Source organism: Meles meles, chromosome 17 (assembly GCF_922984935.1).
Source record: "Meles meles chromosome 17, mMelMel3.1 paternal haplotype, whole genome shotgun sequence".
NCBI lineage: Eukaryota > Metazoa > Chordata > Mammalia > Carnivora > Mustelidae > Meles > Meles meles.
Genome location: NC_060082.1, coordinates 36022632 through 36040593, shown reverse-complemented (window position 1 = coordinate 36040593; position 17962 = coordinate 36022632). Strand labels below are relative to the sequence as shown.

At 54.3% G+C, this 17962-nt stretch overlaps 2 protein-coding genes across 5 annotated transcripts in view; one reads left to right on the top strand and one right to left on the bottom strand.

Annotated features, from left to right (window-relative positions):
- Positions 1-6244, top strand: part of LAMB3 (laminin subunit beta 3) — a 38297-nt gene extending 32053 nt beyond the window's left edge. For all 3 annotated transcript variants that reach the window (XM_045983646.1, XM_045983644.1, XM_045983647.1), the window contains 5 exons: positions 968-1175; positions 1592-1733; positions 2139-2315; positions 3036-3189; positions 5730-6244. In XM_045983646.1, coding sequence (XP_045839602.1) covers positions 968-1175; positions 1592-1733; positions 2139-2315; positions 3036-3189; positions 5730-5866 — 818 coding nt within the window. In that variant the 3' untranslated portion in view covers positions 5867-6244. The remainder of the gene's footprint in view (positions 1-967; positions 1176-1591; positions 1734-2138; positions 2316-3035; positions 3190-5729) is intronic.
- A 1143-nt stretch (positions 6245-7387) lies between these two features.
- Positions 7388-17962, bottom strand: part of CAMK1G (calcium/calmodulin dependent protein kinase IG) — a 29735-nt gene continuing 19160 nt past the window's right edge. For both annotated transcript variants that reach the window (XM_045983376.1, XM_045983375.1), the window contains exons 5-13: positions 15441-15579; positions 14647-14770; positions 13223-13298; positions 12110-12222; positions 11266-11344; positions 9700-9787; positions 9032-9456; positions 8405-8527; positions 7388-8255 (exon numbers count right to left, since the gene is read on the bottom strand). In XM_045983376.1, coding sequence (XP_045839332.1) covers positions 8437-8527; positions 9032-9456; positions 9700-9787; positions 11266-11344; positions 12110-12222; positions 13223-13298; positions 14647-14770; positions 15441-15579 — 1135 coding nt within the window. In that variant the 3' untranslated portion in view covers positions 7388-8255; positions 8405-8436. The remainder of the gene's footprint in view (positions 8256-8404; positions 8528-9031; positions 9457-9699; positions 9788-11265; positions 11345-12109; positions 12223-13222; positions 13299-14646; positions 14771-15440; positions 15580-17962) is intronic.

The following is a 17962-nucleotide window of genomic DNA, read 5'->3' as shown; positions in this document are numbered from 1 at the left end:
TTCCCCTCCCACGTTGGTCCCTCGATCTGTAAAAGTGGACGGGAGAGATGGGGGGAGATGCATCTGTACTTCTGACCTTGCTCTCTGAGCCAGAGTTGGCTTATAAAATCCTTGCTGACCGGTTGTTTGATTTTGCTCTTTCGGGTTGAGGACCCGATTACCCATTTCACGGGTCTGAAAAGTGAGCTCACAGAAGCCATTTGACTTGAAGCCAGTTTGCTTGAAGAGTAGAGGGGAAGCCTGGGTGTGGAGGTCTTTGAATCATTCATTCGCTCTACAAACACCAAGTGCCTCTGAGGGTCAGGCACTGTGGCCGGGGCCGAGGATATGGAGGACACCCAGTCTGCCATCACAGGGCTTCTAGTGGGGTAACAGAAGACAGATGCGAGCAAGGGTTCGGCACGTGGGAGGCGACAACTGGTAGGGAGAAGACAGGAGAGTAAGGGGTATTGGCAGGGGAAGGTTGTGATTCTAGAGCGCGTGGCCAGGCTTGGCTTCTCTGACAGGTGATGCTGGAGCAAAGACCTGACACTCTTTCTCTGCCTTTGCAAAAGGAGCACGCTGGCCTGGAGAGGGGTGCATGGAAGGGGTCTTCTTGCCAAGGAAGCAGTTCGGCTCAGGCCGCTCTCCCCAGCGTAGGGCTGCTGCTGTTTGCGCTGTAGGCGTTGTTCAGTCCCAGCTGCCTGGCAGCTCCTCCTTCTCTCCAGCCAGCAGTTTCCTGTGGCATCAGACACTGAGCTGCCACAGCTGTCCCCACAGACCGCCCCGCCCCCCACCGCCTCCACAGCGTTCCCGGAAGTTCTGAGAACGGGCCCCTGAGTGTCCCCTTGAGGGTGCAGTGGCTCCTCCGGTGGCTGGGGGCAGAGAGGCACGCGGGTGCTTCCCATGGAGCCGCTCAGCTCGGAGAAGCCTCTGATCTTTGGGGAGGTGGCGAGGCTCCGGGGTCTGATGGACGGCTGTCTTCCAGACTCGGACACCGATGCGGCCACCATCCAGGAGGTCAGCGAGGCCGTATTGGCTCTGTGGCTGCCCACAGACTCGGCCACGGTCCTGCGCAAGATGAATGAGATCCAGGCCATTGCCGCCAGGCTACCCAATGTGGACCTGGTGCTGTCTCAGACCAAGCAGGACATTGCTCGGGCCAAGAGGCTCCAGATGAAGGCCGAGGAGGCCAGGTATGGCCCGGGGCCCTGGACCTGCGCTTTTCCCTGCCCGGGGCTGGACTGGGGTTTTGCTTCCTGACTCCTTGGGTTGCTGGCAGAGGGTAAAGAATCTGTACACATCAGAGGGGTGTGGAGGGCTGGGGGACAGGAGGGGTGCTGACTGTGGTGGGGGTGGTGAAGTGAGAAAGTGTGTCCAGGGTCACCCTGTCTTCCATATTGGTGATGCCAAAGGGTGTCTCAGACATAACACTCCCACTGCCCAGGTCTGCTTAGTGGGATCCCGGGATGGAAAAGCTACTGTGTTAGTGCTCCCTTTTTAGTCTTGGCTGGGAAGGATAGTCTCTTGAGCTTGTCGGTGAATGGAGCTGAGTGTCTCTTCATTCACTGGTCCCTCATTCCCTCATCTCTGCTCCCTCCCCCCGCCTCAGGAGTCTAGCCCACACGGTGGAGGGCCAGGTGGAGGACGTGGTGGGGAACCTCCGGCAGGGCACGGTGGCGCTCCAGGAAGCTCAGGACACTATGCAAGGCACCAGCCGTTCCCTTCGGCTTATTCAGGAGAGGGTTGCGGAGGTGAGGGCGTGTGACTTCCGTCCACTGGATTTGGGAATGAGCAGACAGATTCAGGCCCAAGATACAGAAAATGCCAGAAAGTGACTCGGAAGGGGACCTGAAGAGAGAGGACTATGAGCTGTGGGTCTGGCTTTGAACCCTTGGTTTTCTGGTTGTGAGGCTTGATGGAGAAGGCCAGGGGTGGGCCCTGGGCTGCAGCGGGGTGTGTGTGTGTGTCTAGGGATTGGCTGAGCTGGGAGGGAGGGGGCTGCCTGGATGCCAGGGGACAGAGAGAGAGGGGATCAGCAAGGGGACGAAGTGGTATCCTGCTTGGAGAGAGTTTTGCCACCTGATGAGCTGGGCCAGAGAAGGACAAGGCCCCTGCTTAGGAGATCTGCCACAAGCCAGGTCTCTCTCCCCACCAAGGTTCAGCAGGTCCTGGGGCCGGCCGAAGGACTGGTGGCTGGAATGACGTCGCAGCTGAGAGACTTCCGGGCGCGGATGGAGGAGCTCAGCCGCAGGGCCAGGCAGCAGCGAGAGCAGGCAGCGAGGGCCCAGCAGCTCACGGAGGGTGCTGAGCAGCGGGCACTGAGTGCCCAGGAGGTGAGGGCAGGTGGAGGTCATCCTGGGCAGCACCAGCAAGGGTGAGGGTCCTGAGCAGGAGAGGATTCTGTATGCTATCTGAGACCCTGGGCTCAAAAGCGATTGGAACATGTTATTCTAGAATCATCAGAAAGGGCTTCAGGACTCACCCTGACCTGGCCTGGCATCTGGACCCCACCTTGGGCCACCTCTGGGGAGTCGGTTCAGTGGTGTTGCAAGTGATCTAGTCCAGTCCCTCTCTGTTTACAGAGGGAGGGGTCACTTTGTCCGGCCCCAAACTCACCTACAAAGCAGGTCCCTTGACATCCAATCCAGAGCCTGTCCCCTGCCGTGGCTGCCCAGCCCAGAGAGGCAGTCTTGACTTAACCTAACCTGGGCCCCGCCAGTGTCAGAACTGTGTCAGAGAGGCAATCAGAGGGCCCTCCCCTGGGTCTCCAGTGTACCAGGAACTTTGGCATTCATGGTCAGTGCCAGTAGCGGCCCGGTTGCCGAGTACGCTGCCGAGACCACTAGGTGCCTGGCGCTGGGTGGGAAAGGACAGGAGCAGACGGAAGGAGGGACGTGCAGATGAAGTAAGATACGATTTGGGGTCTCGGGGTTTTCATAGGCCAGAGCCACCCCCGGCACGTGGATTTGAGTACTGTCGAGTGCTTTAACCAAAGGTCTTTAGGACGTCGGGCGCTGCTGCTTATGGCCCTGAGATGGTTTTTGCTTTTTCAGGGATTCGAGAGACTAAAGCAAAAATATGCTGAGTTGAAGGACCAGTTGGGTCGAAGCCCCATGCTGGGGGCGCAGGGCAGCCGGATCCTGAGCGTCAAGACGGAGGCCGAGGAGCTGTTTGGGGAGACCATGGAGATGATGGACAGGATGAAAGGTGAGGGGATGCTGCTGGGGCTTGGACTCCTGGCATCCCGGGAGGCAGGTCCCAGACCAGAGCTTCTGAGGCCCGGCCTTGTCAGAGCTGGCCATGCTGAGGGGGCGAGAGCAGCGGGGCTTCCCCAAGTGCCCAGGGAGTAGGAGTCACGGTGATGGGGCTGTGGGGACTGAGGAGATGCTCGTAAGATTCGTGCTGCCCTCAGGAGCTTGTGGTCCAGACGGGGCCATTTTCCTGGTCCCTGCCAGACGCCTGAAACTATCCAACAGCACAAGGGGTTCTGTGACGGGAGCCCGCATGATAAGCACTCTGTGGACGGACGTTTCTGTCCGAGAGAAATGCTCAGTGAAGGTAATATTCAGAAAAGATAAGGCCTGACGTAGGCTGTGAGGGAAAGCAGGGTGAGAGGCAAGCAACAAGACATGTTCTGGGGCTGGGGGGCAGGAGCACCCAGCAGGAGAGGAGGGATGAAGAGGGTCAGAATGGTTGGGAGAGAAGCAGCATGGGGTCAGTGTGGCCGGGTCCACGGGGCTGGCCTCAGGGCCCGCACGAGAAGGGAGAGAGCAGAGAACCATCCAGAGGTTTTGAAAACAGCAGAAACAATAAAAAAATTGTTGTCAGAAGGGTTCTGAGGTTCTTCCGATGTGAGAGCAGGGATTTCCAGGAACTGGGCTCAGTCTCTAAGACGTGATGACGGGTCACTGCCCTGGTGTGCCCAGCGAACGCCGCAAACAGAATTTCTCTGAATTTCAGAGAAAACAGACAAGAATCTGTTTGGCCGGCAGGGGGACACCCTGGGGAAGGTTGGGCGGGTGAGTTGAGGAGGTAGACTGGAGGCTGCGGCCCACCGTCCCTGAAGGGTGAGCTGCTGAGCCTGAGGGGTTGCCGCGGCTTGCGTCGGTGCCTGCCCTGCCCTTGTCCATCAGTGTTTTATACGAAGATAAAGAATTTGTTCATCAAACCTGTGGACAACAGGTTGTTAATCCTCTAGGTAAGAGAACCAGTCATTCTAAGGCTCTCTCAGACCGCTGAGAGGATGCGCTGGACCGAGCAGGGTAACATGAAAGAGAAGCATTATCTTTCACTCTGGCCTTATTTGGACCCAGGCTCACAAGTACTGCTCGGGTGAGGCCTGGCTTCTTAGTGGCTCACGTACCTGAAAACATTTTATAAGCGCTCAAAAGATAAAACGTTTCAAAACTGGTGAATAAGAAGCAAATAGGAATTGTTAGTCACCTGGAAAAAACCCAGGGGTTCCAAGTGATTTTAAGTTCCATGGACGTCGGGGGTGTTTTGCTACCACCCAAAGGGCAGATAAACACAAAGCTTGCGAAGTCTTCAGTAACTGGTGTGGCACACACCTATGAATCAGAGAAGGCTCAGATTGTAGCAATGGAACAGGCATTTACCTGTTGGCAGAAATTCACCTTTCACTGCAGGATTTGGGGGAAGATCATGTGTGGGGGTTGGGGGTCCTGGGGATGGGGACCTGGGAACACAACCGTCGCTGCGAAAATTTCAGTATTGATCAGCCCGCGGGCCCGGACAGGTGGCCAATGGCTGAATGTCTGGCCAGCAGCACCACTGTTACCAGTGCCTGTGGAATCTAACTAGGCGGGTGGTGTTCAGCGGGGGCACTGACAAGCCTGTGCCTATCGGGGGAGCGCCACCAGGGCTGAGGGGTCGAGAGACTCCGTGGTGACAGCAGGTGAAGAATGGGTGAAGGAACTAGGGAGATTTCACTAGAGAAGGTGTGGCCTCAGACATCTCTACGACTTCCACATGGGAGACAGAAGAGATACATTCCCCATTTACTCCTGGGAGACGGACCTGAGACAACTGAGTGGAAGCGGAAGTGGTCAGATTCTGGCTTCGTGAGACTTTGAGCAGCTAGAGCTGCCTGAAGTTGGAGCCTTGTGAGGCTGCACGCTTCCTCCCTATTCCTGGGGGAGTTCAGGCTGAGGCTGGTGCCAGTCCCCGTGAGTGTGGCAGAGAGGCCTCTCGCCTAGGCTGACAGGATGATCTGGCTGCGCTCAGTAACTGTGGAGTCCCCCACATCCCCCGTGCATAATCTGTGGTGGCATACAGAATGGACCAGAGCGGGGGCGGGGGGGACTAGATTTATCTGGAGTGGTAATTAGGGAAGGGAAAGTGCAGGGGAATTCTGGTGCCCCAGCCGGCTCTGTGGTCGTGGTGCCTGCCGGAGGATCCCTGGTGGGACGGCAGCTGAGCCCAGCAGTCATAAGTTGCTAATCTTGATGCCAGTGGTTTGCTTCGTCAGTCTAGGACAACTGAGAGAGCCTAGAGCAGAGGAGAAGGGCAGGGGCTTCCTGGGTCTGGTTTCCCTAAGAGTGCGTAAGGGGTGGAGAGCCAAGAGCTGCCTCTGTGTCCAGCTGCCCTTCCCCGATGCCAGCAGGTGGTTTCTCCTGCAGGTGTTGCCTCTGGGTGAGTGGGAGAAAAAGGAAGGGTGGGGAGGCTCTGGGTGTCTCACTAGCTCTCCGCCCCCCCCCCCCCCGCCCCCGGCCTCCATCTGCCCTCAGACATGGAGTCCAAGCTGCTTCAGGGGAGCCAGGCCATCAAGCTGCGCTCGGCAGACCTGATGGGGCTGGAGAAGCGCGTGGAGCAGATCCGCGACCACATCAATGGGCGTGTGCTCTACTATGCCACCTGTAAGTGACGTGCCGGCCTCCAGCCCCTGGCTCTGCTCATCTGCCCTCTTTACTTGGGCTGGATTCCGTCCCGGCTCCAGGAGACTTTTCTGCAGCCTTGAAGCACAGCCCGAAACCCCCTGTGTGCAGCTGGTAAGATCTTTCTGGGCTGCTGCTGAGCCTGAGCTGATGGGAAACTGTATTGGAGAGACGGAGAGGGTGGAGGCGGGCCGTGGCCTTGGGACAAGGAGCTCTAAGTGGAAGTGCACTTGGCCGGCTGGTGTCCTTGCCCCTCAGCTTCCATGCAGGCGGAAGCCTGGATGAACACAAAAACTGAACCAAAAAATGACACACAAATGAAAAGCCCAATAAAAACTTTTGGCAAGAAGTCTGGAGGTTGAAAGAGAGAAATTGGTCTGTGTCCCATAAGTAAACCTTTGTCACTTGTTCCTGTCTCCCACCTGGGGTTCTGGGGCACTCCTCTGCTCAAGCCCAAGGCCCAGTGGTGTAAGGAGCACAGGCTGCCCCACGTGGCTCAGTACAGCTTGCTTGTCACCCAAACTTAGAGGGACTGGACCCCTTTGTCCCAGGACCTAATGGATCCCATCCTTGAGAGACCTGATGATTTTCATCTTTGAGCAGTGATCCAGTTGCTCCTTCACAGATGAGGAAATAGAAATCCAGAGAAAGGAGGGCTTGTGTCCACATTCCCTCAGCTCCAGAGACAGAATCTGTGTCTCTTGGGATCTCAAAGAGAAGCTGCCGATGGATGTGCGTCTGTGTGCGCCGCCGATAGGGAGACGGCACGGGTGTGTGTGTGCTAACCACGGCCTGTGCCATGTGCTAGCCATTTTCAAAACTAAAAAAAAATTGTCTTAAAGGTTTTACTTATTTATTTGAGAAAAAGAGAGACAGAGACAGAGAAACAAAGCACAAGCAGGTGGAGAGGCAGAGAGAGAGGGAGAAGCAGACTCCCTGCTGAGCAGGGAGCCCATTGTGGAACTCGATCCCAGGACCCTGGGATCATGACCTGAGCGGAAGGCAGGCGCTTAACCAATGGAGCCCCCCAGGAACCCCATGCTAGGCATTTCACCTACATTTTCTTGACATTATTAATCATGTTGATTATGTACTGAGCACTGTGCAAGATACGTTGTCTGCGTTATCTCATGATGCTGGTTCCATTTGACGAGTGAGGAAATCAAGGCACAGATGGTTGTGTCACTCCCCGAAGGTCACAGATGTGGCAGGGCCAAGGGCAAAGCAGGGCTTCAAATTCACCTTCATCTAGATCATCAAATCTCGTTGTTAGGAGACTGGACTGTGTGGGCTCTGACAGAGCAAGCCCGGGAGCTGTGGTGAGGAGGAATGAGTCACCAGCGGTAACTTAAGTCAACCACTAGCGGGCACACGCTATGCACTTAGTCTGTGTCCGCCTGCACACTGCCAGGTTCCTCCAGACCCCAAGGCCCCAGCACACTCTCCACTCTGCACAGGCGCCGCAGTCCCAGAGCCACATCTGACTTTACGAATAACCAAATGAAGTCTCATAGAGAAAAATATGTTCATTTTATTGAGCACAACACCGAACGTGAAGCTGGAGGGGACGGGGGTACAAGAAAACGAGGGAGGGACAAGAATAATGTTTCTGATTTTCTGGGAGAGAAGAGCAGAAGCAGGATGAGAATTACCAGCTGAAATGAAAACAGTCAACTTCCAACTTTTACTTAATCGGGTGTGGATGAGGCATCCGGCCAGGATGAGAATTCCTTACAGCCCCTAATCACTGATTTCTTTTTTTCCATCTGGAAGGCTGTGGTACTGCTCTTGGCCTGGGGCAGGAAGGGAGGTGTGCTGGGCCAGTTGGAGCTGATCATGGAGTCGAGGACTGGAACTTGAGAGCTCACAGGCAGAGCAGGAGCCCCCGGTCATTCATGCAGATGGGCAGGCGACTACATTAATGAGCCCGTGCTGGCCACGGGCATCAAGGCCTCGAGGCAGGAGCATGTGCTGAGCAGGAGTTGGGGGTTGAGGCTCCATATGGCTTTGCTCAGAGAAGGTGACACAGCCTGGCCAGCCCAGGAAGCTTTTCATCACAAACAACACAGACCCGGGCGAGAGCTACCTAGTTCACTGCACAGAGCCACGGCACGTAGGATGTGGGGGCACAGAGCAGGCAGTCCAGGGAGACCCCGGGGGCGGGTGGCCTCCAGCTCCTCCTGCCCACAGCTTCAATGAGGCCTCCGCGCCTTGGGGACTTGCTCCTGGGCCTTCTGGAAGGGTCTACCCCAGGCGGCAGCAGCCTGCTGCTTCTCACCGTCACCCACTCCTGCCAGGCCCTGCTCTGCCCGCTCCGCCTTCCTCCCGTTGCAGGGTGGACGCCGGGTTGGGAAGGCAGAGAAGAGTTGCACGCCTCTCCTGCAGAGGAAAGGGGTTCAGGGTGGCTGTGGGCCTGTGGGTTGAGGGGCCCTCAGACCTGCTCATTCAGACGGTGATGGGGCTGGCCTTCTGGGACAGCAGCTCTCCCTGAGCCCCCTGTGTTGTCCCTCCCACCCGTGTCGCCTCACCTGAAAATCGACCCAGACGCGGGCTCCAGGGATCACATAATGAGACAGACTCCAGTCTGCCCTGCCCGGCAGTGGGAACCGCCACCTGCTTTAACTGGCACCATGACCTCTGATTTGTAGTTCCTGGAAAGCAAGCGCGGTGGGGGCTGTGACGTGTTCGGGGGAGGGACAAGAGCTGGGGAGCTCTCCGTGCCTGTGGCCTCCGCTGGGCCCTCCCTCCCTCAGGTTCACAAAGTACAAGCCCTTATAGAGAGGACGGAGATGACAACGAAGAGCCGCTTCCCCCACCACCCAAAACACAACAGTTCTGGAAGCTCGAGAAATCGACCGCCCACCACGGACCCGTACACAGTTTTCTGCAGACATTTGTAATTCCCGTTGCTTCACTAAGTTTTTAGGTAGCTCTGTGAGGTGGGCTGAGCAGGCGAGCGCGCTCTCACAGATGAGCAAACCAGAGACGGGGACATCCACTGATCCGACAGCAGCCACACAGCTAGGGGCAGGGACAGGACTGCGGGCACTGCCCTCACCCCCGGCCCAGAGCTCTTCCCGCCCTGCGGAGCCGGCTCCCTTCAGCTCCAGCACCCGAGCGGGACGAGGCCTCTGTCTCTGGCGGAGGATACGTACTGTTTCTTGTTGGCTTTTTTGAGCAGCGCGGGCTCGGAGCTGTAGGAGGACTTCCCTTTGCCCCCGATGCTCAGGCAGCTGGAGCAGCAGCCGCAGGGCCTGGCGGCCAGGGGCCCCTGCTGCATGGGCACCAGGCTGCTGCTGATGCGGAGCGAGCCGTTGACCAGACAGTTGAGGGACCGGCCCCCGGGGGCCGCCGGCCGGGCGCCGAGCTGGCAGGGCAGCCGTGTCAGGGCGGGAAGGGCCGTGCTCTGCTCCAGGGCCGGGGCCTCGGGGACGGTGATCTCGGAGGAGCCGGATCTCGAGGCTTCTGAGACTGGGGTGCTGGGTGGCCTGTTCTCCACCTCCGGGCGGAGGCCTGGGCTGTGCAGGTTCATGTGCAGCTTCCTCATGTGGTGGACCACAGCGGCCGCGTTGAAGGCTTGCTGAGGAGACACGAGACCCGCCTCTGACACTCTGTTCTCGCAGGGCCACGGGGCTCAAGCTCTCCCTCCGCCTGGTGACTTCGGCCTCTCGAAACTGATGTGCTCACATCTCACTTCAGAGAGGGTCCAGGGAGGCCCAGTGGCTGCCGGGAAGGCCCAGGGAAAGCCTCTAGCCAGCCCCACCCCAGCTCAGCCTCCAGGGGCCCAGAACAGCCCACCTGCCTCCTGCAAAGGGTCACTTACCCTCCACTTGCTCTTGGCAAAGTTCTTCTGGATCTGGAGACTGACTGACGGGTAGATGTCCCGGTGGAGGGCTGTGTTCCCATCAATCCTGTGGGTGTAGAAGGGAAGCCTGGCTCATTGGGGGCCGTGCATGCAGGACCAGGTTAAGTTGAGTGCTGTGCCTCAGAGGAGGGGTGGCCCATGGCAGGAATGGGCTGGAACCAGGGCTCCTCTGTCCCCTTGGGCAGGCCATTATGGGTTCCATGCTTTGGCAAAACTGAAGTATTATTTTATAGTAGGTGGGAAAACTATGACCTGTGGGGCAGATCTACCCACGGCCTGTAATGAGGTCTCATTGGGACCCAGACGCGCCCATTCATTCAAGTACGAGCTGTGGCCACTTCCATGCTACAAGGACAGACTTAGTCATTGCCATATAGACCGTATGGCCAGCTAAGCCTTAAAAACTTATTTTTTGGCTTCTTAGAGAATAGGCTTTCTGGCCCCTGTGTCAGAGGGTGCTTGGGTTGTCACTATCCTTTAGCTCAAAGCTTTCCTCAGAACCACCTCCTCCAGAAGACTTCCTCGGGGAGGCCTCCCGATATACGCCGCCTTCCTCCTGATCATCCGTCTCTATGTGCTCCTCAGATACTAGCCATTACATGGCCCAGGACTTTCTAGGTACTTGGGACACAGAGTAGTAACAGATGGGACCTTTATCCCTGGGGTCTTCCAGTGGAGCTGTGGAGCCTTGTTCCATGCCATGAACTTGAGTGATTCATGGTAAGCTGTGTAATTGCTAGAGGGAAGTAAGGAGGTGAGCCTGGCCTGCAGGACCCAGGGCAGGGCAGAAACTGCTCTGGATCCTGAGGGATGCTGCATACAAGGCAAGAGGCAGGGCATTCTAGGTGGTGAAAATGTTGTGACCCAAGGTGTAGGTTGGAAAGAGCTTGGGATAGGGAGTAGGGGAAGGCAGGAAGAGAAAGAGAGCTTTGAGGCTTTTCTGGAACAGACAAGGTATGTTGGGACTTTGGGGAAATGCAGGTGGAGGGAAAGGGTCCGGCCAGATTAGGGAACACGTGAAGAGGCAGAGGAAGCTAGGCTTGCTGTGGCAGCGGGTGGGGCACTATTACGAATCCTGAGCAGGGGTAGAGCATGAACAAGGGGTAGAGCATGCTCACTTTACTGTTCAGTTCCTTTGTGATTCTTCGCCAATCACCCCACTTAGAGCAGGTTTCAACCCCACAGTGAAACGATGCTCTTCAGGACAGGGCAGAGCTGCCTATTCCTGTGGCCTCTTGGGTGCCTAGGACTGAGTACTGCACCCTAGTACCGGTAACAGTGCCTGGCTGTGTCTGTCTCCTGCCCTTGACTAGTGACACAGTGGTCACTCTGGGGTCGGAACCCACTTCCTTAAATGCCGTCTGCACTTCTAGCTGGACCGGACACAGGCGTCCGTGCTCCTTGCGTGCTGCAGAGTGGAGAGCTCAGGGAAGCCGACTCTTGGGAAACACCGTGTGAATGAGTCGTCGTGGTCTCTGGGGAACCACCAGGCTAGGGGCCAGAGCTTAGCCCACCCTCACTCACCACGGGTGCCTCAAGGCCTTCTCGCAGGTGTACCGTTCATTCGGGTCCTTCTCCAGCAGGTGGCAAATAAAATCTTTGGCTAAGGGGAGCAATCAAAGACACAACAGGGACCAGGTTTCATGACTGATGGAAACTCACTTCCGGACTGGTGGGTGGCAGTGAATGTATCCTTAGCTAATCTTCCAAAGAGGCAATTTTAAGTCTCTTAAAAGAGAAAAAAAAAAAAATCCAAACCACCTAACAGCAGCCCACCATACACCACCAAAGAGAGACTCTCCGTGGCCTCCCCCACACAGCACTGCTGATACAGCTCTTCTCACGAGGCCCCACCGTGCCTGCAGGTCGCGGGGGTCTGCCTTTGCACCATCCAGGCGCGGGCAGCCACGAGTGGGCACACGTGATCGGCCCGACACGGATCTCCACTTAATGGACCCAGTGACTTGCAACGACCGCCTCCTCTCACACACGCAGACGTCGCAGGCTCTCAGTCTGGTTATATAATAAAGGCAAAACTTGGCCTTGGTTTTGCCACTCGTGCCTGGAACACTCCCTTGTGCAGGCTCTGCCCTCCTGGCTCCTCATCTAAACTCCCCCGCACTCCGCCCCCTCACCTTGCATCCTGTGGTTCTGTCTCCAGGAAAACAAAAGCATGAACCTGAGATGCGAATAATTTATTTGGCCTTTGAGCCAGATGAAGATTTCTCCACTCTCCTTGGCAGCCTGTTCTAGAAGATTCCCAGAGGACTTTCAAGAGCCAGGACTGTCATTCGCTGTTAAGCTCTTTTTCTCTTGGCAGCCTTTGCCTTGAGCCTGTTATCTTGTCCTTCACACCTGCTAGCCTTACCTGACTCAGAAATGTCATCCCAGAATGGAGACTCAAATTCATAGTAGCCCTCCTTGATCTTCTCGAAGAGCTTCGACTCCGTTTCTTCATAGAAGGGGGGATACCCACACAACCTGCAGTGAAACAGGGAGTTATGTTGTTAACAACCCCAGTTTCTCCCCTCTGCCCGGCCTCCACTGCAGATCACAGGCAGGAAACAGGACCCCCAACCAGCAGTAGGAACGGGATCTGCCTGATTCTGGAATGATGCAGGCCCCATCAAGCAACTCTGGAGGGCCCCTTTGTGCGTTATTCCCCGCAAAGCCACACTGCTCCTGGTATACCTCCCCGACACTTAGAGGATATATAAAATACCTTTAAGAGAGATAACAGAACATCTGCTCGAATGTACATTTTGTGAGGCATTTTTAAGGCTATTTTGTTCTTTAGTACCTACACCAGTGATTAGCGCAGAAGAGACGGTCAATGAATTTTTGTTGAGTACCCGTATAAATGAGAGAAGTTATTCAACATAAGCTTAGTAAATAAAGAGTTGAGTCCCTGCTAAGGGATAGATATGGTATTTTCCTAAGAACAGAGTCATCTGGAGGTGAGGAGGGATGGTGGGGGAGGGTGATGAATAGGTCTGGAAAGGAGAGGCCAAGACTATGTGGACAGGAACTATGTCCCGGTTCATTCAGGCCATCACTTTGCTTTGGGCAGACTTGCCCAGAGAGAAATCTGAGATGGGAACATTGTGCCCACTTGGCTTCTAAGCTTGGCTTGGCCTTTCCTTTCTTCACTGCTTGTTCCATAGAGCAGGACTCACCACAGTTATAGAGAGTAAATGGGGGTGGTGTGCAGGAAGAGGCAGAACCATATGGCTGAACAGTGGGTTCACACTGAGCTCTGTTGTAATAACCTGGTGGAGACCAGGACGGAAACCTTTGGAGCTGTGTGCATGTAAGTGTGTGTGTGTGTGTGTGTGTGTGTGTGTGTGTGTGTATGCACATGTGTACATGCACACGCTTTGGAGGTGGATGTTGCTTGAGGAGCTAAGATAGGGGAGGGGAGAAAAAGGATGAGCCGTTCTGAGATTTCCCAGGAACTGAGCCAATGCCAGCTTCTACTCACAATATGTAAGTGATGACGCCAATGGACCAGCAATCCACAGCCTTGCTGTAGGGTTTCTGGGCCAACACTTCCGGAGCTGCAGGAAACCAAAGGTAGAGTCAGGGATGGAACAAGAAGAGAGGGCTGAGGGGTGGGGGTCAGAGGTGGGGAAGAGGATTAGAGAAGTGGACTAGGAAGCCCCTGGGATGGTAGTGTTTCTGTAAGAATGAAAACTTTTTCCCAGGGCAGGGACTGGGGCTCTCCCATCATCCTGAATCTTCCTCCGTCAGCCTGGAAGGTTCTCATGACAGGACCTATGACTCTTACATCAGACCGGGGCTACATCTCTTCCATCAGACTGAGAACTCTCTGAAGGCAGGTCTTTGTCTCCCCATGCAGATAGTGTGTCCCAGGGCTGGGGCTGTGTGTCTCTGTTCAGACGGGGACATATGTGAAGTAGGGGCAGTCTCTCCCACTAGGCTGGGATCTCCCTAAGGGAAGAGACAGTCTTCCACATCAAATGAGGAGCACTTAGAGGGAAGTGATAACTGTCCCATCCATCTCAGGTAACTTCTGCTGTATCAGATCAAGAGCTCCACGAGAAAACAAGCCATGTCTTCCCCTGACTGGGAGAGTAGAGAGTTACCTTCTGAATTCATCCCAGATACCAGGGCTTTGTACTCGGTGGGACTCAACACCTACTGACTGACCTCTCTTTGAGGGTGAGAGTAGGTATTTCCTCTGTTAAGCTAGAGGTCACCTTTCTGTGTGCCATCCTCAACCAGGTGATGAGTGGCTAAGAGGGAAGTAGGCAGGAGGGGATGCTCTGAGTATTGGTTTTCTCTCCATGGATCTCAGGAATGTCTTCATCTGGTAACTTGCTGGCTTTTACTTTTTTGGGGACCTTCAAAGCCTCCTGTTTAGGGAGGAGGCCCCATCTCTACCAGTTTCTTAGGGAATATGTTTGGGGGAGCACGCCTGGGTTCCTCAGCTTTGAACTCAACACTATTCCTCCAGGATACTAACAACTGGGGCACTGAGGTCTCTTCTGGGCATGGGAGAAAGGAAAAGGGGTGCCTAGTGTCAACCTCTTGGCAATCTAACCATCTCTGGTTTTATGCTCTTGTCTCTGCCCCTCATCTAGCCAGAAAGACAAAGCAGGATGTCTGTCTGCAAAAATGAGAGCTAAGTATAGGCAGGGGCTGTGGGATGGCTCAGGGGTAGGCTGTCTTTTAGAGATGTCTTTAGGATGCAGGGTTTGGGAGCAGGGAGGGTAGTTTCAGAGATACATGATCTACCCTAAACCTCATAGATAATGCTCTACTTGGATTGCATTTGAAGTTGAACCCTGTCTCCCAATAACCACCCCTCCCCATGAAATAATATCCATGAGGTTGAACACAGCCAACTGGTCAACTCTCAACTCCTCCTCCTCCCAGACTCACCCACATAGCCTGGGGTCCCACAGGCAGTGGACATGACTCCACTCTGTTCCATCTTGGACAGACCAAAGTCTGTGATCATGATCTTAGAGTTCTCTTCAGGGGTTAGGTACAGCAGGTTTTCAGGCTGTGGGAGAAGAGCGATATCATGCAACGTAGGATATAATCATCTGAAATGCAGATTTCTTTTTCCTCTCCTGATATATAATTTCTTAGGAAGCTGTGCTCTGGGCTCCTGACTTCAAGGTCAGGCTCATCTCCCCCAGTTCTTTCCTCCTTCCTCCTACCTACAGCCCCCTACTCCATATCCAAGCACTCTGTATTTTGCTCATGGCCCTCATGTTGGTCAGCTTTATAGCCATTAAGGTACTATGCCCACCCTCCCCGCATCCCTAACTACCCTAAGACTGTTTCTTGAGGGGAACAAACCATGGTTAATTGTCTCTGATTTCTCTAAAGTCTAGTACATGCTTGGTGCAACGTTGACGACCCCCCCCCCCCCCATTAAGTATTTCTTACATTTGATTTTGACTGTGGCTAGGTTCAAGAAACATGTGGATTATCTTGGTATCCTACTAGGGTGAGGCCCCATGGAAAGTTCAGGAAAAGGCTGAGATAAAAGTTAACAATGATTGCTCAGTCATTTAAGTTTTGTTTAAGGAATCTGAGGGCAGAAGGGACCTTAGGAATCTACTGCTCCTTCCCTCTCATTTTACGTGGCTTAGGCTGCCCATGACCCAAGCAAGCTTCCTAAAGGGTCATTCTCTGTGTCCCACTGAGGTCTCCCACTTTGGCACCTTTAAGTCTCTGTGAACGATGCCATTCTCGTGGAGGTATTTCACTGCTGACAAGACCTGCTGGATCACCAGGCTGGCATCCTTCTCTGTGTAGACACCCCGCTCCAGGATCCGGTCAAAGAGTTCCCCGCCAGAAACACTGTGGGCATAGAGGCAAGCGCAGGAATCCAGGTCTTATTTCAGGTCAAAGGGACATAAGTGTGTTTGCTCTGTAGCCATGAAGACACAGCTGTGGTGGAAGAGGCAGGTACCCATGGCCTGGGCAGGGAGGTCTACTTTAGTCTGAGAATAACTCCTTTGGATGCTGGAATAATATCAGGAGGGAATCATTTCTTTGGGCCAACCATTGCCCTCTCCCTGGACCCTTCCTTAAAATGCAAAATGCTCCTGGTTAGAGTCAAGCAAGTAGCCCATAATCCCTTTGTGGACACATTCTTAGCTGCCTACTTTCCTGGCTTAGGACCCAGGGAATCATGATGAGAAGGAGAGATGAGACTGAAATCAGGCCAACAGACAGAGACAGTGTACAAAGGAGACCAGCTGTGCTTGTGTCGGGATTTCTTTCCTCATTGTGGAAAGCTGGGCTACCTAAACCAGAATCATGGACGGAACTGTAGCTCAGTGTGGGAGACTCTCGTGGTATGGCATCTTAGGACTCAGGGCTTTAAGATGCAGTCTGCCCCCTGTCTCTTGAATGCCATCTACACTACTTTTGCCAAGAAGTTCTGTAGTCCATAGTGGAACCCTCAGAGGGAAACCACTCACTACCTCCTAGGAAAGACTGCTTTATCTTTCACCACCATCCCAATATTTCTCTATATTATGATGGAACCCACTCCTTGCAGTTTCTACCTGGGGACACCACGTCCACCCATGGGGCCACACAGAACGAGAATACCATCCTTTCGGGGCCCCTGAGTGGCTCAGTGGGTTAAGCTTCTGCCTTCTGCTCAGGTCATGATCCCGGGGTCATGGGATCAAACCCCGCATCGGGCTCTCTGCTCGGTGGGAAGCCTGCTTCCCCCTCTCTCTCTGCCTGCCTCCCCTTCTCTCTCTGCCTGCCTCCCCTTCTCTCTCTGCCTGCTTGTGATCTCTGTCTGTCAAATAAATAAATAAAAAATTAAAAAAAAAAAAAAAGAATACCATCCTTTCACGTGAATCGTTTCCAGTATGTGAAGGCAGCTGAGGCCCTCTCCAGGGCAAACATTTTAGCCTACATCAACCATGAACCAGGGCTTCCAGTTCTGTCACAGGCCTGGCCCCTTCTCATTGTCCCAGGACACTGGCTACGGACAGGCGCGTGTGATAGGACCAAGCGGTAAAGAGGAAGGAGAATTTCTTTAATCAAAAGGCACACCACCCTACTCCTTTTGTTTTTGTCAAAAGCTCTTGGCTCTGCCACAGGAGCTAGAGGCCCAGGGAAAAGGTAGTCTTTATGCACAAGGAGGAATTGCTGACTTGGAGCAGCCTGGGTCCTAGCGCTGGTACTCCCGTTGGCTTTGCCACTCTTTGGGGACAGCTCAATCTGCCTGCTTTCCTGCCTCCCCTACTGTCTCAGTGTGGGCTAATCCTGTTGAACTGGCCTCATTAAGGTGCCACATGGTCCCTGCTCACTTGTTAGTGCTGTTCTGCCTCCCCGTCATCCCCCCACTCCCTTGACCACGTGCTCCCTCTAGTCAACTGCGCCTCAGGTGAGCTGAGGAGTTAATAGGCTGCTTAGGCCTGAGTTAGCTCATTTGAGTATCTGAGGAATCAGCCTGTTGGTCAAAAATACTGCATCTAGCTACAGAGATTGCAGAGTGGGGTGTGTGTGTGTGTGTGTATGTATGTGTGTGTGTGTTTGTACTTTATAAATAGAAGTTTCTCTGAGTCCAAGGCGGAGCCCTCAGAAGCACCAACCAATGCCTATAGCGTTCACTCTCAGGCAGAACTCCTAGTTATACGTGACGGGGATGTGCAGACTTTTCTAGTGAGGTGCCATCTCTGTCCCACAGATGGACACACACACGGTCACAGCTTGTTTTAATGTTGGGTGGATCTCTTTCGAGAAGGTCTTTTCTTTAAATATCAAATTGAAATCTAGGTACCTATGGTTTCTAATCCCACAGTAATTTTACCCTGGTGGCATTAAGACATTTATTTTTATTTCTTTTTTAAAGATTTATTTATTAGGGAGAGAGAGAGAAAGCATGAGCAAGCAGGGGGAGGAGCAGAGGGAAAGGTAGAGAGAGAATCCTCAAACAGACTCCCCGCTGAGCATGAAGACCAATGAGGGGCCTGATCCCAGAACCCTGAGAACATGACCTGAGCGGAAATTAAGAGTTGCCCAGGGGCGCCTGGGTGGCTCAGTGGGTTAAGCCACTGCCTTCGGCTCAGGTCATGATCTCCGGGTCCTGGGATCGAGTCCCGCATCGGGCTCTCTGCTCAGCAGGGAGCCTGCTTCCCTCTCTCTCTCTCTCTCTCTCTGCCTGCCTCTCTACTTGTGATCTCTCTCTGTCAAAAAAAAAAAAAAAAAAAAAAAG